The 22,473-nt window shown below is 45.1% G+C and overlaps 1 protein-coding gene across 1 annotated transcript in view; it reads right to left on the bottom strand.

Annotated features, from left to right (window-relative positions):
* SLC13A1 (solute carrier family 13 member 1) overlaps positions 1-4,458 on the bottom strand; it is a 311,708-nt gene extending 307,250 nt beyond the window's left edge. Inside the window, exon 1 of the mRNA XM_069229886.1 lies at positions 4,300-4,458. Coding sequence (XP_069085987.1) covers positions 4,300-4,398 — 99 coding nt within the window. The 5' untranslated portion in view covers positions 4,399-4,458. The remainder of the gene's footprint in view (positions 1-4,299) is intronic.
* Between the last annotated feature and the right edge of the window lie 18,015 nt (positions 4,459-22,473).

Genomic DNA, 22,473 nt, shown 5'->3' with positions numbered 1-22,473 from the left:
CTCACCGCTGATCACCAGTATTAGAAATGGGCTCTCTAGTTGGCAGTCAGTTTACACCCTGTTCAAGTAGGGTCCCTCACTCTAGTCAGTTTAAGGGAGATGAACAGCTCAGATAAACTCTGCTCACCCTTGTGGCAGCTTGGCACAGTCAGGCTTATCTCAAAGGAAATGTGTAAAGTATTTGTACCAACACACACAATAACACAGTGAAAGCACCACAAAAGGACTCTACACCACTTTAGAAATAGCCAATATTTTTCTAAATCAAACACGACCAAAATAACAAAAACCCAACACACAGAAGCAAAGATCTGAATTTTTAAAGTAAAAAGAGTCTTAATTCATAGAAATCAATGCATGCAGTGTTTAAGCACAAAGTACCTGGCATGTGTCAAAAACAAAGCTGCACAAGTGAGTGTGCATCAGAAAAGCAAAAGATGCGTTGATTCCTTACTCCGCCTGGTAAGTTATGGGTAAATTTTTTCCTCACAGGGAAGTGATGCATTGATTTCTGGACAAGCAGCCTTAGGTCTGTGCATGATGTTGAAGATTTTGACGCCCAAGGACGATGCATGGAAAAAGCAGACACGCGGCACTGATGAATCCCCGCTGAACCGGCAATGTGTCGATTTCACTAGCGCTGCGCTGATTTTTCAGCCGCGGTGCAGGTGCTGCATCGGTTTTTCTGCAGCTCAGCTCAGGTGCGTAGATTTTCTCCTTGGGTTTAACAGCTTCTCCTTTCAAGGGCCCAGGGACTGGATGTGGCACCACTTGGCAGGATAGGAGTCTCAGCAAAAGAGCCCAGGTGCTGGCAGATTAAGTATTTGATGGCCCTGAGACTTCAGAACAGGAAACAAGCCCAGTCCATGTTCTTGCAGAAACTTCACAAGCGAGATTCCAGAAAGCTAAGTCCAGTCCTTTCCCTCTTCAGGCAGAAGCTGCAGGCCAGCACAGCAAAGCAGCAGTCAGAGTGGCAGGTCCTCCTAAAGCATCAAGCTCTTCTTCTTGGCAGAGGTTCCTCTTGAGCCAGAAGTATTCTAAAGTTGTGGGGTCTTACACTAATTTCTGCCTTTGAAGTAAGCAAACTTCAAAGGAACATCTTTGTAGTGCACAAGACCCTGCCTCTTCCTTTCCCTGCCCCAGACACACAGTAGGGGGGTTGGTGACTGTACAGTGATAGGACTTTCAAGTGCCCTTTCAAGTGCTGGTGACTGCTCCTGCCTCCCACTCTCGTCTAGTAAGACTCATCAGGAAATGCAGGACACGCCTCAGCTTCCTTTGTGTCACTGTCTAAAGTGAATTCACAAACAGCCCACTGTCAGTCTGACCCAGGTGTGTATTCAGCAGCCAAGCAGAGGCACAGAATGGTTAAGCTAGAAAATGCCCAATGTCTAAAAGTGGCATTTTCAAACAGACAATCTAAAAACCAACTTTACCAAAGGATGTATTTTTAAATTGTGAGTTCAGAGGCCCCAAACTCCACATCTCTATTTGTTCCCAATGGGAAACTGCACTTAAAATATATTTAAAGGCAATCCCCATGTTAACCTATGGGAGGGATAGGCTTTGTAATAGTGAAAACCGAATTTAGCAGTTTTTCACTATCAAGACATGTAAAATACACTGTTACATGTCCTACTTTTTAAATACACTGCATCCTGCCCAAGGGGCTATGTAGGGCCTACTTTAAGGGTGACTTACATGTAGTAAAAGGGAAGGTTTGGGCCTGGCAAGTGAGTACACTTGCCACGTCGAATTGGCAGTGCAAAACTGCACACAGACACTGCAATGGCAGGTCTGAGACATGTTTACAGAGCTGCTCATGTGGGTGGCACAATCAGTGCTGCAGGCCCACTAGCAGCATTTCATTTACAGGCCCTAGGCACACATGGTGCACTATACTAGGGACTTACCAGTATATCAAATGTGACAATCATGGAAAACCAATTAGCAATATCTTTTAGACAGAGAGCACTTGCACTTTAGCACTGGTTAGCAGTGTTAAAGAGTCCAGAGTATCAAAACCAGCAGAAATTACTTACAGCACAGGATCCAAAAACAGGTCAGAAGCAAAAATGTACAGGGAAGCCATGCCAAGAGCTGCCAGGTCTAACCGTTTGCTAGCCCTGCCAGCAGAGCGGAGCTCACCCGGTGTGTGCTGCAGCCCAGTATGAGCTGCACAGTGCAAGTGCAGACAGTCTACACTGGTGCTGTGCAGCCCAAAACTGGGCTGCATTGCGCACCTGAGCAGAGGAGGGAGGCAGCTGTTGGAGAGGACTCTTCGTCGCCGTCGAACGACGAGGATATGAGGACCCCTGGAAGACCCAGTTAAGTCCTTGTCTCTTTCTTTGTTTTGCCATTGTTTGTGCACACTGTTGCACAAGGACTGAAACTGCAGCTTTTGCTGACTACGGCCCTGGCCAAAATTCAGTCCAGGGCCGTAGGCAGCGAAAGAAAGCTGCTGTTTCAGGCCTCTTGTGCACTGCCCTGCCCAGTGTGCATTGCACACAGGACAGGCCAGTGCACAAGAGGCCTGAAACGGCTGCTTTCACTGCCTACGGCCCTCCTGAATGCACCCATCTCAGAAGCGTAAGCAGGGTCGGTCCTGACTGACCAGTCCCAACCCTGCGTAGCGCTTCCGAGATGGTTGCATTCAGGAGGACTATGTGGGGCACAGAACTCTGGCTTTCCGGAATTCCATTGAGTTTTTGTTCAACTCTGTTAAATTCCTTGAAGCCAGTCTCCGTTCACTATGCCCAGGCCTATTCAAATCCTGCCAGGCTGCCTCACGCTTCCTAAATAGGTACACTGAGACCCACTAAATTTGATAGAAGCAACCCCTGTACTTTACACTCTGAAAACTGAAGAAAAGCTGCATCAGAAGCAAGTTATTATTGTGGAAGAAACACACATGGACGCTCTTTACTTTGGATTGTACCAGTGGAGTGGCAGCATGACTGATGACCTACGTGTTCTCTCTTATGGTCAGACATAACACATCAATATTACCGATGATAAATCTAGGTGCTCTCACTATCGTGACGTACAGTGCGCACCATTACTTTCACGACGTATGTCTAAGTGCTCCCTGTAGACAACAGTACAGTGTGCCCCATTACTAATGACACGTCATTGGTGCCTCGATGGGTGGGTACAGTGCGCAACATTATTGTTGACATATACATGGGTATTCCAGGTAGGTGATATTACAGCGATTAGCATAACTAATTGCAGGGTTTTCCCTGTAGGTGGCACTACAATGTGCACCTTTATCAATGACATGTACAGTGGTGCTTCTGGAAGGCGACAGTACAGGGCGCACCATTAGTGATGGCCACACGTAGGTGCTCTTGATAGGTGACAGTAGAGTGTGTATATTATTGAACACGCCTTTACAGGTGCTCCTGGTAGGTGACAGTACTCTATGCACCATTAATCATGACACATACATACAGGTGTTCTTGGTAGGTTATAGGACAGTGTGAACTGTTATTAGTGATGACAAAAGCACAGGTGTTCGTGCATTGTACACTACTAATGATAATATGCATTTAGACGAACCTCCCAGGTGACAGTAGTGTGCACCACTGCTGAAGACGCACATATTGTTGCTTCTGGTAGGCGACAGGACAATACTCACAATAGATAGCACATTGAAGGCGCACTTTGAGTTTGTCTCCAAGGGTCTGTTTTATTAAATCAATCTTTCTAGAATGATGCAACAAACATCTGCCTCTCTGAAGTTCCAGCAAAGGAATGAAAAACAACAAAATGTTAAAAATGTATCTTATCGGGCTTAAATAGCAGGTGGTATTGCTGCCGCACTGTGCAGCCCTCCTTAGATTGACATTTGAAGGATGAAAGACTATGCCATCACTTTTTGAGCCATGACCTGTAACCTATAGGAAAGTCTCTGCAGCGGGCTCTCAATCGTCTGAGTTAAGGTATCTTCCTGAACAAGGGGCCAACCCGGCCAGGACACTTTTGAAAGGTAAGGGGCTCCTCTTGGAAAGATAAAGGAAAGATAGGGAAGTTGGCACAAACAAATCCGTCCCAACCTTGCACCTTCCTATTGCACAATAATCAAAATAGCGACCTGCCTACCTGTGAATATCGAGTTGACCGCGAGCCGAAGCGCTGTGGGGGAAGAGCATACGTGTCAAATAGAATGACCTCACGGGTGACCCCGACGCACTCAACACCACACAATGACGCCAAGACCAAGTCTCAAGTACATCTGTCGCACCCCTTCAACTCAGTTCTGTCACCCCACACTAAACTCTCAGACAGAACACCTACCTTGGTTTTAATGATGAACGGCAGCGGGAGCAGGAGGCAGGGTGTGAGGAAGATGATGATGAGCCTTCGGTACATCCACAGCAGACCGAGGAAGCCCATCTTGGCGCGCCGAAGACGCTCTCTTCTTGCCGAACTGGTCCCAAAGTTCAGGTGTCCCTTAAATAGCTAATCTTAATTAATATTTCTCCACACAATCACCTTTAACCGTTGCACAAGGTGTATTTGCAAGCTGAGTTAACCATAAATCTTGATTGTTTTAGTATCTCTCCGCACTCTTTGATAATCGCAGACACTCATCAGTTAAGCGCTCCATTAAGCGAGCCACCTAAGAGCTTGTGTCCTCAAGTTATTGCGTCACGGTGTGCACTTGGCAGTCTGAGTGACAGGAGGCCTTGCATACACAGGCAGACTGTCCAAAATGGAGCAGTTAGATTGCTATGAGGCCTTGCGTAGCCAGGGAGATGAGTTAGTCTATCTGTAAGCCTAGAGTACACAGGACGCCTACCCAGCCAAGATGGGGACTAACTTGGATGCCCAGTGCACATATACTACTTCTGTGGGCCCTAGCAAAAAATATTATGACTTGCTTATTGCCAGTTTTACTGCCCACTAACCCCTTCTCACAACTTGCGATCAGCAACTAAGCGTCTTCCGTTTACCCCATACCTTGGTGAAAAAACAGAAGTGATCGTAGATTCTCAGGGGGCAGCACCTACACTTGGACCAAGAAAAATCTGCTGCTCCTGATTACTGACGCAGTTGAAGCAGAGTCTCCAAAGTCCCAGCTGTTCTAATCCCATGATACAAGCATTCTGCCGCCTTCTCTTCGCCCCCACGGTTGCTGTCAATCATGCCTTGCCTGTATATGACACAGTGCCCGTTACCCTTGTCTAATTATCTGTGAAGTATTTCACACTGTACACATGCCTGCTGCACACGTCAATGTAGTAATGACCGCCAAGACTTAAGATCACATGCCCTAAACCATGTAACCACTATGTATCAAAGGCTACTGTTGTACTTCAAATATGTACCCTATACACCCTACCTAGCCTGAACTATGTGACCATTAGTAGAACCGAACATTTGCCTTTAGCAAAATAAAATCAACTCAAACAACGACGCTAAGTATCACAGCTCAGTGCTTCAAAACCTCAAAACAGTTGACTTTTGCAGAGTGATGCATGAAAAAAATATAACGACCCGACATTGCTGTTTCCATAGTCAAATGCTTTCACTTATGCACCTTAAATGAATGGAAACAATAGACATAGATATTTTACACAGAGAGGCTTCAGGTTAGCCATCGTTTCTGTTGGGCTGTAACACTGCCACTCACATTTTGCTTCCACCCACCACAGAGTACAGCATGGAGCAATGACCCACCCACTTCATTCACTGGCTCCACAACCTGAAATGAGGGCTTTTGCTTGTACACGCTCACCTGAAAAAATAGTGCCATTCTCTCACATAGCCAACTTCTCCTTTATTGTTGTTTTTGCTGAGGACCGGGCAGCTCCCCACACACACGTATGGATTGTCCTTCTATTGCTTTCTTTGCACCAATTCTGGAATCAACTAGAGCAGTCCTTGTTTTGTGTCAGTTTTTTGGTGGATTTAAGGAGATCTGTACTCTTGTACTGCCCCGCCCCACGTGTTGACTAGCTTTTACTCTCACCCTTCCAGTGAGACTCTTCACATCCTGCAAAGCCAACTCTAGCTTTCCCTCTAGGACATTTGTTGTGTGCATGTGCCTCACAACCAGTAGTGTTTAGCTGCGCACAGGAGCTCCCATGCTTCGCTCTTAGCATTTGTATGTGGAGCCCCTAGTGTGCTCATACATATCAACAGACTTGATTCAGGCGGGAGACTCTTGCTTTTTAAAGCAAAAAATTGCTTTCTTTCAGCTGTCTCTTGCGTAAAAGTGGCTCGGTTTCAATCTTAGTGATTGGAGAAAGCAAAATCTCCCTATTTATTTTTCTCTATCTCCCTTTCCCGTTTTGAAATGGCGCGTGTGTGTGTGTGTGGACGGCTGCCAACCAGCATAGGATGGTGGGGCTCATTGTTAACTTCGTCGGACAAACCCAGCATGCTTTCATCTCGCTCTTACTCTGAGGTGCTGTTCATGCGTTCCCCTCTCCCTGCTGATCTCGGCTGCTTGTGACTTTACAAATGCAGAGCTCCCATTTCAGCAGCCGCAAGTGAAACCTGCAGTGTGATGAGATATCACTGCAACATCATCACTTAAATATGAACTTTAATGAATGCAAACCGGGCTGGCTTTAGGGTGGTGCAAGCGGTGCGGCCGCACCGGGTGCTGGCCTGGATTGGGGGGCGCTGTGTTTAGCAATAACTTGAAAATTGCGATTTAAAAGCACCTGCTGAAAGGTTCCTTGTGCGTCCAACCTTCAGGCAGCAATTCAAATGTCAAGATACCTCTTATGAATAATGTTCTTGCTAGAGAGATAACGGCGTTTTGTCTAGTGGGAGCTTTGACTCACCATAAAGTGGCACAGAGTTTTAAAGTGCCTGCTGCAAATAACAGAACTATATTTTATGTGGATAACTGAGTGGATTAGTAAAGCCAGCCTTTACTAGTGCTTTAAAACAAGTGAATGCATGTGAAAGGGGGGCTATGGAGAGATGAGGAGCACATTTGGGTGATAGTGTGGGAATCCGAGGAGGAGGTCATGGGGTTCGGGGGTGCCAAAAAAGATCGCTGCACCGGGCGCCACCAGTGCTAAAGCCAGCCCTGAATGCAACCATTAAGCAGTTATTGTGATCTTATTAATTTCTGGTATACTCCTTGTGTGGAGGTTTTATCACATTAATTTTAGCTCAAACCTTTTGGCCACTTGAAAGTGTTTCCATCCTGCATTAGCCATTACCTCCCCATCATTGCTCCTCACCCCAATAATATGCAGGATTAAACTGGCCTATAGTGCAATCAGGCAGTGGCCAGGCTGCTCTGACAAGTCAGTGCGTGGGCTGTTTTTTTGGCTGTTTGTGGGCCTGCTTTATGGTTTGCTGGGCCAGCTTTTACTGTTGATTTCCATAATAATAAAACACCTTGCAAAACACTTATAAAGGAAGTTCAAAACTGCCCAATTTTAAAACATGGGCCACTTTGGTAGCTATCTGATTCACTAATGCAGGCTACTTTTAGTGTGATGCCCAGGCCTCTTGTCTGTCCCAGTCCCTCCCTGTCAGTATGTGAGGCTCTGAGCCCCCATCAGCACCTTCCAACCAATGTCTCCCAAAGAGCAGTCCTCCCTTTCTTTCCATGACTGCAGGAAAAGGCTCTTCCCTGACCCCAAGCACTTCCTGCTTGCTGTTTTTAAGCAAAGTTAAAATGTTTCTGTTGCTTTTAAAGTTGCAGCTAGCTGGGATTCTAGCTGTCCCTGCATGGTAGAGCCTGTCTCAATACCCACTGATGTGTTGGGTTGGGACGAAGAGCACATAGGTATCCGGCTCCCCGGCAGTGTGTGAGCTATGCAAAGAGGAAGGCAGGGGGCAATTGTATTTAAATAGCAGCTGTAAACACTGCAAGAAGGGTGTCAGCATTTCTTCCAGTACCTTAGTGCTCTAGGAGTAAAACAAGCTGTGGCAAAGCCAATAGGTCTCACCTTTATAAGAGCTATTGGCTTTGGCAAAGTGTTTTGCCATGTTATAAACCATTGTGACTGTTGTTCAGCATGGCTAAAAGAGTGGAGTCCAGTGGTTCAGAGACAGAGAGTGTTGTAGGCTGCAGTGTTATTGAGTATAGTGGTGTAGAGTGGGGTGGAGTAGAGTAGAATAGGGTAAAGTGGGTTGGAGTGGATTGAGGCAGTGGGGTGGTTTGGGGTAGAGTGGGGTGGATTGGATTGTGGTAGAGTGGGGTGGATTAAAGTGGGGGAACAGCATGGGGTGAATTGAACTGGATTGGAGTGTAGTGGTTTGAAATGGGTTGAGGTGGACTGGATGGGAGTGGGATGGAGTGGGGTCGATTGGGGTGGATTGGAGAGGTGAACTGGATTGGAGTGATAGGACTCAGGTGGGGAGGATTGGATTGGATTGGGCTTGGGTGGATTGGACTGGAGTGGGGTGAATTGGAATGGGGTGGATTGGATTGTAGTGGGACGAATTGGAATGGGGTGGAGTGGGGTGGATCAGATTGGATTGGGTGCAGTGGGGTGGATTTGATTGGATTGGCATGGTTTGGATTGTGTGGATTGGAATAGAGTGGGGTGGATTGAGCTGGAGTGGTGTAATTAGATTGCATTGGAGTGAATGGATTGGATTGGAGTATGGTGGACAGGAGTAGGGTGGTGAATTTGGATTGGCATGGGTTGGATTGGGTGGATTCAATTAGAGTGGGGTGGATTAAACTGGAGTGGGGTGGATTGGACTGCATTGGAGTGGGTGGATTGAATTGGACTGTGCTGGATTGCAGTTGGGTGGGTTAGAGTGGGGTGGGCTGGATGGATCGGGTGGATTGAACTGTATAGGGTAGATTGGATTGGTTGGAGTGGACTGGGGTGGATTGGGGTGGACTGGGGTGGACTGGATGAGTGAATTAGATTAGAATGGGGTGGTTTGGAGTGAGGTGGGGTGGATTAGACAGGGGTGGGGTGGACTAAGGTGGATTGGCTGGATTTGGTTGGATTGAAGTGGGGTGAATCGAAGTGGGCTGGGTTGGGTGGATTGGAGTGAGGTAGGATGGAATGGATTGGATTGGATTGGTTGAGATTGATTGGAGTGGGGTGGATTGCATTGAGGTGTGGTGGATTGAGTTAAAGTGGGGTGGACTGGATTAAGTGGGTTGAATTAAAGTGGGTTGGACTGGATTGGGGTGAAATGGAGTGGAGTGAGGTGTATTGGATCGAAATGAGATGGATTGAAGTGGGGTGGATTAGACTTCAATTGGGTGGACTGGATTAGAGTGAAGAGTATTGATTGAGTAGGGTGGGTTGGATGGGTTGAATTGGATTGGAGTGGGGTGGATTGAGATGGGGTGGATTGGAGTGGGGTGGGGTGGATTGCATTGGAGGGCGGTGCATTACATTGGGATGGACTGAATTGGAGGGGGGTAGATTCGATTGGAGTGGGGTAGATTGGATTAGATTAGATTGGATTGGACTGGAGTAGAGTAGATTGTTTGGATTGGGGTAGATTGGAGTGATTGCATTTGATGGGGTGAATTGGATTGCATAGGGCTGGACTGGATTGGAGTGTAGTGGGTTGTATTGGGGTGGTTGGATTGGACTGGAATGACGGGAGATGCATTAGACTGGAGTAGGGTGGATTGGATTGGAGTGTAATGGGATAATCTGGATTGGTGAGGGATGGATTGGATTTGTGTGGACTGGATTGGAGTTAGGTGGATTGAATTGGAGTGGATCAAGCTGGTTTAGAGTGGAGTGCATTGGAACTGAGTGGGGTGGATTGGACTGGTGTGGGTGGATTCATGTGGATTGAACTGGAGTTAAATGACTTGGAGTGGGGGTGGACTGGATTGGAGATGGGTGGATTGGGTTGTGGTGGATTGGATTGGAGAGGGGTGGATTGGATTGGAATAGAGTGTATGAATTTGAGAGAGTGGATTGGAGTAGGGTTGATTGGACTGGGGTTGGGTGGATTTAATTGGGTTAGAATGTGGTGGATTGGAGTGGGTGGATTGGAGTGAGGTAGGATGGAATGGATTGGATTGGATTGGTTGAGATTGATTGGAGTGGGGTGGATTGCATTGAGGTGTGGTGGATTGAGTTAAAGTGGGGTGGACTGGATTAAGTGGGTTGAATTAAAGTGGGTTGGACTGGATTGGGGTGAAATGGAGTGGAGTGAGGTGTATTGGATCGAAATGAGATGGATTGAAGTGGGGTGGATTAGACTTCAATTGGGTGGACTGGATTAGAGTGAAGAGTATTGATTGAGTAGGGTGGGTTGGATGGGTTGAATTGGATTGGAGTGGGGTGGATTGAGATGGGGTGGATTGGAGTGGGGTGGGGTGGATTGCATTGGAGGGCGGTGCATTACATTGGGATGGACTGAATTGGAGTGGGGTAGATTCGATTGGAGTGGGGTAGATTGGATTAGATTAGATTGGATTGGACTGGAGTAGAGTAGATTGTTTGGATTGGGGTAGATTGGAGTGATTGCATTTGATGGGGTGAATTGGATTGCATAGGGCTGGACTGGATTGGAGTGTAGTGGGTTGTATTGGGGTGGTTGGATTGGACTGGAATGACGGGAGATGCATTAGACTGGAGTAGGGTGGATTGGATTGGAGTGTAATGGGATAATCTGGATTGGTGAGGGATGGATTGGATTTGTGTGGACTGGATTGGAGTTAGGTGGATTGAATTGGAGTGGATCGAGCTGGTTTAGAGTGGAGTGCATTGGAACTGAGTGGGGTGGATTGGACTGGTGTGGGTGGATTCATGTGGATTGAACTGGAGTTAAATGACTTGGAGTGGGGGTGGACTGGATTGGAGATGGTTGGATTGGGTTGTGGTGGATTGGATTGGAGAGGGGTGGATTGGATTGGAATAGAGTGTATGAATTTGAGAGAGTGGATTGGAGTAGGGTTGATTGGACTGGGGTTGGGTGGATTTAATTGGGTTAGAATGTGGTGGATTGGAGTGGGTGGATTGGAGTGGCGTGGGTTGGACTGGATGTGGTACATTTGACTGGAAGGGGTGGATTGGATTGGGGTGGTTTATATTAGAGTGGGCTGGATTGAACTGGAGTGAGGTGGATTTGACTGAAGTGGGGTGGGGTGGATTGGAGTGGGGTGGGTTGTGGTGGATTCCATTGTAGTGGGGTGGATTGGGGTGGAGTTGTGTGGACTGGAGTGGGGTGAGGTTGACTGGACTGGAGTGGGGAAGATTGGATTGTGCTTAATTGGATTGGATTGGATGGAGTGGGTTGGACTGAAAAGTGGATGGATTGGACTGGAGTGGGGTGGATTGGATTGGGTTGGATTGAGATGTATCGGAGTGGGGTGGATTGGGATGGAGCTGGTTGGACTGGATTTGGGAGAGGTGGATTGGAATGAAGGGGATCATTTGGACTGGGTGGATTAGAGGTGGATGGACTGTAGTGGGTTGGATTGTTTGGGGTGGATTGGTTTAGATTGAATTGGATTGGGTGGGGTGGACTGGATTGAATAGGGTGGATTGGACTGAAGTGAGGTGGATTGATGTGGGGTGAGGTGAGGTGGGTTGAACTGGGGTGGACTGGAGTGGGGCAGATTGAATTGTGGCAGACTGGAGTGGGGCACATTGGCTTGGGGTCAATTGGTGTGGGGTAGACTGGACTGGAGTGGGTTGAGAGGATTTGAGTGAAGTGGATTGGTGTGAATTAGATTGGGGTGAGTGGTTTGGATTGGAGTGGGGTGGATTGGATTGTTTGAGGCGGATTGGATTGGTGCTGGGTGGATTGGATTGGCTGGGGTGTATTGGCATGGTTTGGAGTGGGGTAGTTTTGATTGGATTGAGGTGGATTGGGGTGTTCTGCAAATTATGTGTTAAAGCATAATTCCAGAAATTACACACCTAAAAGAAACAATGTTGCTTTGCAACGTTTAGAACAAGGTGATCATCACCTTTTGAGCAAAAACAAAACATAAGTTAAAAGGGAAAAATGAAGACTTGGCAAAAAATAATAAAGTAAACTATATAAAATAAAACTTTGCAATTTTGTTTGTCCTGTTAAGCACATTTTTGCCAGTCAAACGCCTTCAGTTTGCAGGACACTAGAAGTTAAAAAGAACAAAATAGTACCTCAATCATGTAAGAATCAGCGAATAGCCACTGATTAAGTTGAATCAATCAGTGCTTGGTCCCTGATCCAGAAAAAGGAATGGAATTGATGCTTGGCCTGCAGTGAGCAATCACAAGGATTTAAAAAAGACTGCCACACAAGGCAACAAATGGTAAGCAATAGGTGGGCTCCAAGCCCTTTTTGTTAACAGCTGTGTCTCACAAACAAGTGCTCGCGCATGCGATCGCAAGCTCAACCCTAATAAGGGAAAATATTTTAAAAGGGCTTGATTTTATAGCCCATGAACACATTGCTCACAAAACAGGGTGGTAATTGGTAAAACATCGCCCCTTATAAGGAGCCAGCCAACTACAGCTTGCTGGTTGGCATACAGAGTGCAGCAAAATAGTAACAACATACTGATGAATGAGTCTCAGAACACAGTAGAGCACAAAAAGAGTGTTCAAAATTTAAATCACCACAAACCAAATGCTGCTGGAGCAAATTCAGAGGACTTGGTCTCCACTACAAGAGTAGAGTTGGAGTCTAATAAAAGAAGCATTAAATGCTGCGTTGGCTGAACTGCAAGACAAGAGACAAAGGCTCATTGGTATCTCAAAAGCATCACAACCCCCTCTCAGATGACTCTAATATAGTTGCAGCCAGCCAACTACTCCGACTGGATCAACTCAGTGCTCACGAAGCTAGCCCCTCTTAAGGACTTAAAAAATCATGGAACCACATCTACTGCCCTTTCGTTCTCCCTCAAAGGAAGACCACTTAAACAAACCTGTGAAAGGAAGGAGAAAAAATATAGAAAAACTATAGCTTGAATGAAAGAAATAACAATGTATCCAAAATATAAAAACTTGATTATCTCTGAGGAAACAAACAATTTTACTGAGAAAGTTAAAATAGAAAAAACTTCTACAAAAGAACTAGTTAAAACAATTAAAGGTCTCTTGAGACCCAACTCTATCAATATTATGTCACCCAATCAATCCCTGTCACCCAATCAATCCCTGTCACCCAATCAATCCCTATGCGATAAAGTGGTGGAATTCTTCCAAAGTAAAGTAGAAGTGTACGGAGAATACGATTCTAGCAGCAATATAAAACTTGTTGGATCGAAAACTGAACCTCTGGGAACCTGGAACAGTCAGCTTAGTGCGTTTCCTCTCTTGAAGGAAGATGAGGCGATTAAACTAATTAAAATCACCAAGTCGGGGGCTCCCTCGGATCATTGTTCCCCCTCAATCCTCCATTAGATAGCAAGTATGGTAGAGTCCCCCCTCTCCAGTTTAAGCCATCTTACAAGACAGTTTCCCATTGTTTGGAAAAAGCCATCTATTCTTCCTCTGATTAAAAAAAAGACCTTTGCTCAGTCCTAATGGGGTAAAAAAACTACTGATCCATCTCACGTCTGCTGATGCCGGTGAAAACCTTAGAAAGACATCTCAACACCAAACTGCCAATATTTTTGCATGAAAATGAAGTATTGGATGGCGTGCAATATGGTTTAAATAACACCATAGTGCAGAATCAGCTTTTTTAGGTGCCACAAAGGAGATTAGATTGATTGTGGACAATAGAGGGAAGGCTGCATTGATCCTCTTGGCTCTATCCCCAGCCTTCAACACTGTAAGTCACACTGTGCTAATAGATAATTTGGACAACATTGGTATTGGCGGGTTGGCATTTGATCTGCTGCACTCCTTTCTCACAAATAAAGAACAGTCGTTCTCTCTTGGAGAGTTTACATTAAAATCCTTTTCATTGCCCTGTGGCGTTCCACAAGGGTCCTCTTTGATTCTCACTCTCTTTAATGTTTATGTTGTTCCACTGGCCAGGCTGATTCGATCTTTCATTTTTTCAACAATTTTGTATGCAGATGACACACAAATCGTGGTGTTAACCTCAAGATATCTCGATGATGTTTCCAAACGCTTCAACAGCTGCATGAGGGAAGTAGTTGGATGATAGATAGCTGCCTCACATTAAATTCAGAAAAAACTGAGGCCCTCCTGTTTAGAAAAGTGACCTCCATCTGGAACACATCTTGGTGGCCCCAATATCTGGGCCCCCTTCCCTCTCCAGTTTATAAAGTTAGGAACCTAGGAGTTATCTTTGTTGCAAATCTCACATTCTCAGGTCAGATAAATAAGCTTCCCTCCTCTTGCTGTTTTCTGTTGGAAACTCTGAGAAAGATTCCCACATTCAACCCATTTGAAATACATAAAAAGGTAATCATTGCCCTGGTGCTTTCCAGGGTGGATTACTATAATGTAAATGTAAAAATGTAAATGTAAATTAGCACTTGTATAGTGCACTACTCACCCGTTAGGGTCTCAAGGCGCTGTACTCATACCGCTTTGGAACCCCTCCTGGCTTTTTCCCTATGAGGTGCCAACTCCTGAGGGTGAAGCCAGGCATCCAAGCGCTGTTGGGGCCGTTGTGGAGATTAAGCAAGCTATTGCCCAGAGTTGCAGAGTGGGACCCATGAATTAGATTAGGCACCGAGGCGAGAATTATCTGGTCAAGGGGAATTGAGCCCAAGACCTGCCGAAGCGGGACTTGAACCCTGGTCTTGAGCCAGATCTCTGCTTCAGGGTCTGCCGCTCTAACCATTGAGCCACACTTCTCACTTCTAATGCATTTTACCCTGTCATTCAACAACGATCCCTGAACAAACTGAAAATTATACAGAACCCAGCAGCTCGTCTCCTAATGAGAATTCCAAAGTTCAAATCAGTCTCTCATGCTGTGGTTGAGCTACTCTGGCTTCCTGTCAGGAAGCGAGTAGCCTTGCAAGCACTATACACGACTCACAAATCCCTTCATGACATAGGCCCTGAGTACCTTAGGAAGAAATTCAAATGGTACATACTTAGGAGAGCTCTCCGAACCAGCTGCTTCCAGAACGGTGGTCATTCCTAAAATAAACAGAGTGGCTGAAGCTTTGGTTTTTCCCCTTGTAAACTCTGGAACAAATTGCCTTGAAATCAAAAAGCCCAGTCTAATCTTACCTGTTTTATGAAACAACTTAAAACTTGGCTTTTCTCATCCATGTTGCCCTATTAGTTTCACAGCTGAACATCTAGCAGATGCCAGCCCCAAGACGCCCTTGGGCATTCAAACACTCTCCAAACAATATCAATTTGAAGACACAGATGAGGGTCGCCAAGGGAAGTGCATAGAAGAGTGTCAGCTACATCTCATTTTATGAATTTCTGAAGTTTCAAGAGATGGTGAAGCAGGATCAGTAAGGCTTCTTTACATACATCTCCTCAGGTGAATGTGCTTCCTTTCCATGATATAGTAAAGATTATGGTTCTAAAAGAATGGAAGGAGTTGGAGAAGTTGTCTTTTCCAAGGTTTTTATCATAGAGATATCTGTTGGATTAGTTGGAAGTGAGGTTTCTACATGTCTTGAAGGTGAATACTATTTTGACGAGCCTGATATTCACTTTGTTTTTGTCTTCAGAGGAACCATCTCTCCGAGATGCTGTGGATGGGAAGGGGCAAAGATAGCTACAGAAAGTTTCACATGAGGAAGCTCACCTGTTAGAATTGAGACAATATATGTTCCCAGGGTGAAAAGTGTTCACATGACGAGCTTTAGCCACAATCTTCCAACCTCAAGCTTTTATCGTCTGAACAAGGAAAACTTCCAGTTGCTAGAAGCAAAGATATTAACAAGTTCATGGTTGGATCTGATTGCCTCCCTGACCAATGCGCTTCCACCTCACTTCTGTACAGAGGCTTTGCATCAGACTGTGTGCAGGGGCGGCTGGTAACCTTAAAAAGTGGTGGGGCGCGCGAAGTGCCCCACCACTTCCCAAAAAAGACAATAAAACACCCTCTCCCTCCAAAACCCCTTAATAAAACACCCGCTCCCTCAAAAGCTCAAGATAAAATACCCCCTGCCTCCAAAAGCCCATATTAAAACGACCCCACCCTCCAAAACCCCAGAATAAAAGTACTATGTTAAATTAAAATAAAAGGTACTTCCCAGCCGCAGCACATCCTCATCGGTGTTCTGCAAACTGCTATCTGCTGTGGGGCTCCCCTGATCAATCCAGACACTGCTCCCATGCTGTTAAACAGAATGAGAGAAGCACCTGGATTGGATGGAGCAGGCTGGCAGGACGCTCCTTCAGGCCCTGAAGGCCTGTGATTGGTGTCCACCCAGCTGTCTTTAGACAGCTGAGTGGAGAGCTTTAAAATGTGCATGTCACTTTGGCCAGCGGAAAATAGGCGACAAAGAGACATGCGCACTTTGGAGCATCCAGCCAGCCACTGCTCTAGTCCTCTGCTCCCCACGCATCTCCATTCTTTTGCCTCGGGGCACTGCAGGACGCACATTGGGGGAAAAAAAAAATGGCAATGAAATAATGTCATTGCTATTTTGTTTTTCACCTGTGGCTCGCAGTGGGTGGGTGGGGGTGTGACGCTACCCCGCCCTCACAGAGAAACGATCACTGGCTGTGTGGACAAGGGATGCATTGTCATTTTAGTCGTGCTAGAGATTCTGTTTGCAATCCATCCCATAAGTTTCCTTCTGAGAATATTGCAGAAGATTCAGAGCAAGCCGGTACAATTAACTTTAGTGGCTCCACCTTGGCCCAAATGCCCCTGGTTCTCATTGCTGACCTTTCCAGTGGAGAGCTGATCTTTTCAGCTCCATCTTCAACCTTCACCTCTTCAGTCTCCATCTCTGTCAAATGCAGAGTTGAAGGTCTTGCATCTTAAGGCCTGGAGGTTGAATGGCAAGCTCCCCAGGGCTTAAGGTGTCCTAAGGAGAAAGCACTTGATTTCCAGGCATGTAGGAAGTGTTTGAACATTTTGAAAGTTGGTGATAAAAGAAGAGTAAGATACAAGGTCATGTGACCAATTTCTTATTTTAGATTTTTTAATAGATGGTTTTGTACTAGACCTAACTTCTTCGACACTGTCAGCCCAGTGAGCAATAGTTAGAGGTTTCAGACAACCGCCTAAAAATGTTTCTAAGGCTGTTCCTTTAGTGTTTTTGTTACTGAAGTGTTTAATTGAAAAACTGGTGACCCATTATCTTACAGGTACCTGCGATTTGTCTGTGGTTCATAAGGACTTGAAGGAAAGGCCTTTTGAGCCATTGGAGTCTGCAGACACAGCTTCAGGCTCGGAGAATGTGTTTTTTTTCTTCGCAATGACATCAGCCAAGAGATTGGGAGAGTTAGGTGTGTTGCTTATCAATCACCCCTACCTAAAATCCCTCCCAGATATGAGTATTATGACCGGATCTAAGTTCATACCTAAAGTCCAGAAGCAGTTTCACTGTTTGGAGGAGGTTGTCCTGTCAGCAGTAGCAGATGTGGTGAACTTGAGGGTTCCGGAGTCTCTGGCCATCAAAAGAGCTTTGGTGAGTTATTTATCCAGAACAAAAGATTTTTGTTCTTCAATCAAATTATTTGTACCTCCGTGTGCAGAAAAGAAAGGAAAGGAAATGAAAAGAAAGGACGACTCTAAGTATATGGATGAAACAAGCCATCACTCAGACTTTAGTTTCAATTGGGTGTGTTGTTGCAAGGACACTCCGTAAGGACAGCTTCTACATCCTGGGTGGAGGCAGCTGCCTGGCGAGTCTCTAAATGAGATGAGATATGTAGGTCAGACACTTTGTTCACTCTTAACAACTTTGTGGCCCACGATAGGTGGAGGGAAAGGAACCTATTAATCACTACTAAGCTTTGTTATTCTAAATCAGGAGCTCCTTGTGCCACTCATTTTTCCAGACCAGACCACCATGGCACTGATAAAAATTGGTTGTGAAAACAAGAAGTGCTCGGGAGCAGGGAGGAGTTTTAAGAGTAGTAGTACAAAGAAAGGAAGGACTACTCTTTAGGAGTCATTAGACATGGGAAGAACGAGGATCGACGATGAAGAGGCAATGAGTTAGGGACGATGAAGAGGCAATGAGTTACGCAGGAAAGAAATATATGTGAGTAGATAAAACAGGTGAGGGGGCAGAGACTCACATAATAGGACAGGGACGCAGAGCTCCTCAGTCTGAGTAATGAAAATTACCGGTGGGTAAGATGTTCAATTTCTGCCTCTCCTCTCTTTTTTCCTTGGTCTGATTTGACTTATTTTTTCTAATTTCTCCTCCTAGTCACTTCAGCCTTCTATCCTCTTTTTAGCCTCCTGTAATGTTACTCCCCACAACTTTCACTTAAAAATTATACCCTTTTGCACCCTTCTTCCCTTACTCCATGCAGCTCTCTGCCTGCTGTCTCTTTTCTCTTCAGTTCCAATAAAACGAAAAAAAGTAAACCAATGACGTGCATTCCTGAATAGAACACAAGAAATCCATTTGCATTGAGGGGGATTTATTTAAACTGTTAAGAAAATCCAGCGTTGATAACCCAAAATGCCTCTTGCCCAGATCCCTCTAAAAATATTGGCACATGAGTTAATGCAGCGATGCAAGCTCATCTCACAACAACAGGAAATTCAGGTCCACAGTGGTGTGAGGTAAGTGTATGAGGATGAAGTGCACCATTATGCACTTCCGGTGTTGTGACACTGGAAATTCGATGTTTTCCATTACCCAATTTAATGATACTCAGTTTATCAAACTTTGAAAGATTAAGGGCTTAGTTGACCTTGCTAGGGTTCAACTCCTACCTCGTACCTAAACGTTACATTCAGATGTCAGTAACAAGTGCTTAAGTTACTACACTGGTTACACGTTGTCATGCTTGTGGGTATGTTACGTTAGTTGACTGTGTTATGCATCGTAAAAGATTCTAGTTTCAGACCTACACTGCATATCTCAGGGCATGCCCTAAACTTTTGAAAACTTAAGAAGTTTAATCTGCTTTGCATTTGCGGTTTGTTGACAAATGCTGGACATCTCCCAACACTCTGACACGCCCCTAAGTAGCTGCCAGTTTCTCTTTTTTAAATATTCTGTGTAGGCAAGGACTACCATTCCGCCTGTTGGTTGTGAATGTACATACTGTTTTGCTAATAAAATAAATTTACACAACCACAGTAGCCACTTCGCTGGCACCTAGGTGGGCGTGGTAATGTGTGTGTAAGTTAGAAAGAGGCGCTTGTTTCCAATGACTACATGTCCAAGAATGCATGACTTAATACAATAGCACACAGAATCCAAATGTCTCCACCTCTCTTAAAGTCTGTGGGTGTGTTAAAAACTACTTAGACCGTGATTTACTGGACTGGTCTCATGGGTGACCACGCCATGGTCGTGCTACTACTGGGAACATAATTGTTCAATCACTGGCAAAACCAATAGCTCTGCTAAATGTCAACGGGCATCCATCAAAAGCCATGCCTATTGGAATTGCTACTGCTTTTCTTTTCCATGTTCCAGAGAGTGACTGCACCAATGGTAAAAAAAAAACGATATTGGCTTTTTTCTTTTTCTTACGATATTGTTAGCAATACTCATTCCACAAACAGTGGGCATTTGCACTCTTATCAGACCCAAAAGGACATCAGAAAAATATCAAGTAATCCCAAAACACATTAGAACTTGGAGCTTCCAGGCCCATGTTTTCCATTGCTTGAAAATTCCTGAAGCACAAGTTCTGTAGAAAGCTGAGTGTAAAATATCCGTTGAATAATTATTCTGAAAGGGTAGTTTAAATAAAAAAAAACAATCCGAAATCACAAATTCTATCGAAGGAGGGGACTGTCCGTTCAAATACATAATTAGTTATCACGGAAATAGAAAACACTAAATTATTCACTTTGGTATACGGTGAACCCGTGTTTGTACAGCAGCTAAGAGTCCCCACATTAGATAAGCCATTTAGGAATCTCTACAAAGATGTGACATTGTGTCATTTTTGCAATCTCACATTTATCTTCACAAAGCTACACATAGATTGTAAAGTAATCCACTGTAACATGTCATAATGTTACACTTACTTTCAGGTTAAAAGGGGCGAAGGTATCAAGACGACCCGGTGAGTTTAGCAGGTCCTGCTGGCATCTCAGGTGACCTGCAGGTTACTTGCTCGTATCTGGAATTTCGAGCGCGCCAGATCTGTCATTCATCCTTCTGAGGTCGATGGATTAGGAGCAATTGAGCTGGGTTATAATATGTTAATTACGGCAGTTAAAAGAAGGTATAAAGATATATTTTTTTTAATCAAGTTACTGACATTCTGTTTAAGCGAAACTACTCACTTGAAGCGAACTCAGGAGAACGCCACCGAAGGGCCATTATCAGCTGCCAGCTGAATTGTCTCACTTCTTCCGGGAGGCACCTTTTATACCCTGTGGGGTTCCTGCAAATTGCAGTCCTGGCACCGTGCCCTGCCCTCAGGTGTAACCTGTTAATCACACCAGACAATGAACCACAAACAGATGATCCCATAGATACCAGTAGTAGGAATGCCAAAAAGCACAATATGGCATGATCCCCAAGCGGCCTCAAGTATCTAAGTACACTGCCTTATGCAGTCATACAGTCGCTCTGATATAACCTGTGCTTCTGTTGATTGACAAGCTGAATTTAAAAAAGGGCGGGTCAAATGCCTACAAAAGACTTTGCAACCTGAGATCATGGAATCAGACCCCAAACTGTGATTTAGTAAGCTTTCTGAGTAGTGCTACTTACTCAAGAGCTATTACCAAATTTCTGGAAGCAAGCCACTTTGTAAATTGCATCCACAGTAGAAATATATTTTTTTTAAATATTCGTTTCAATGGTTCTTTTAGAAGAGTGGCATGAGGAGTAGTAGGGTTAGCAAGTTATTCACGCACATACCTAGAAAACAAAAAGCCACGGATTTGTTACTGCATGTGATATATTTTGCCAATACTTGTTTTATGGTGTCCTCAATTATATTATGTTTATTTTCCCCACCTAACCTGCCAGCACATTGACTGTAGCTGCAGTCAGGCATGATGATTGTGAACTCAGGGGCAGGATCTGTAAGTAGCAGAGAGAGTGTCACGATGCAGGGTGGTATGCACCTAACATTGTGAGCTAGTTCTGTGTGGTGCCTGTTCCAGGACTCATAGGCCCATATTTATACTTTATTAGCGCCGTATTTGTGTCATCTTTTGACGCAAAAGTGGCGCAAACTTACAAAATACAATTAAATTTGGTAAGTTTGCGCAGCTTTTGCGCAAGAAATGACGCAAATGCGGCGCTAGACAAATATAAATATCAGCCATAGTGTGCATATCTTAAGAAGTAAAGAAGGATTGTTGGGGTCTGCAGGTTCTCAGCGCTGCCTGGATGAAGCACATAATCTTAGAAATACACATTTCATAAAACACTTGAATAAAGCATTTGTTTGGTTATAAGGAGTCGTCACTAGGTTACGAACTCTACAGCACTTGTTTGTCTAAAAGAGTCACCCAAAGAAATTATGATCTCTATAGTATCGTTTGTCACCTGAGTCATCAATAGAATTATGAACTCTATTGCGATGTTTACTCTGCAAGGATTCAAACATGAGGGTTATGAATTATTGCAAACTCCAATTGAAGTATATTAGGACAGAATCATTGTTGTATGCTATGCTGATATGGAAGATTTGAAAGCATACATGACCAGAATTACAAACTAAGGGGGTCATTACATGTTAGGCGGATGGTTTTTACCATCCGGCAAACTTCCAACGGGGAGGTCGCTGCCACACAGTCTACCTCGCCGTCGGCCCCATGAAGAGTTTCCCGCTAGGCTGGCTGGCGGGCGGATCCTTGGTTGCCACTCGCCAGCCTAGCGGGAAACAGGCTACAGATTTGTCAGTGAACATTGTGATGGTATTGGCCAGGGGGGCTCCTGCAAGGCCCATGCCAAGTGCATCGGCTGAGCAAGGGTCCCCCTGGAGCCCCTTGCTCCCGTTCTCCTTTAGCATTTTCATGGCAGCGGTACCGCCATGAAACCGCTGGTGGAGAAGGGGGTCATAATCCCGGATTAGAATCACCACCTACCTCCAGACTGCCGGGATCCCTGATCCTGGTGGAGCCCCTGGTTCCCTGGCAGTCCGACCACCAGGGTTGTAATGTGGCACTCAGAACCACCGCATTGGTGGTCGCCTGACCCCTCTCAGCGAGCCTGGCGGTCTAGTGACTGCCAATGTTACAGTTACCCACTTACAATTATCCACGTCAGCATTAAAACAAACCAAGCATAAAAAGCTCTTTTCTAATTTTGAAGGCAGCTCTGTTGGTAAACAAGTTCATTGTGATCCTCATGGTTATTAAGGGCCTGATCAGAGGATGGGTTACTCCGTCACAATGGTGATGGATATCCTGTCTGCCAAAATCTAAATCCCATTATGTCCCATGGGATTTACATTTAGGCGGATGGGATATCCATCACCATTGTAATGGAGAACCCGTCCACCAAGTTCTAAATCAGGCCCTAAGTTTTTATTCTAACTTAATTGCAACTTGTAGGAG

Source organism: Pleurodeles waltl, chromosome 4_1, assembly GCF_031143425.1.
Source record: "Pleurodeles waltl isolate 20211129_DDA chromosome 4_1, aPleWal1.hap1.20221129, whole genome shotgun sequence".
Taxonomy (NCBI): Eukaryota; Metazoa; Chordata; class Amphibia; order Caudata; family Salamandridae; genus Pleurodeles; species Pleurodeles waltl.
This window is presented reverse-complemented; position numbering and strand designations above follow the sequence as displayed.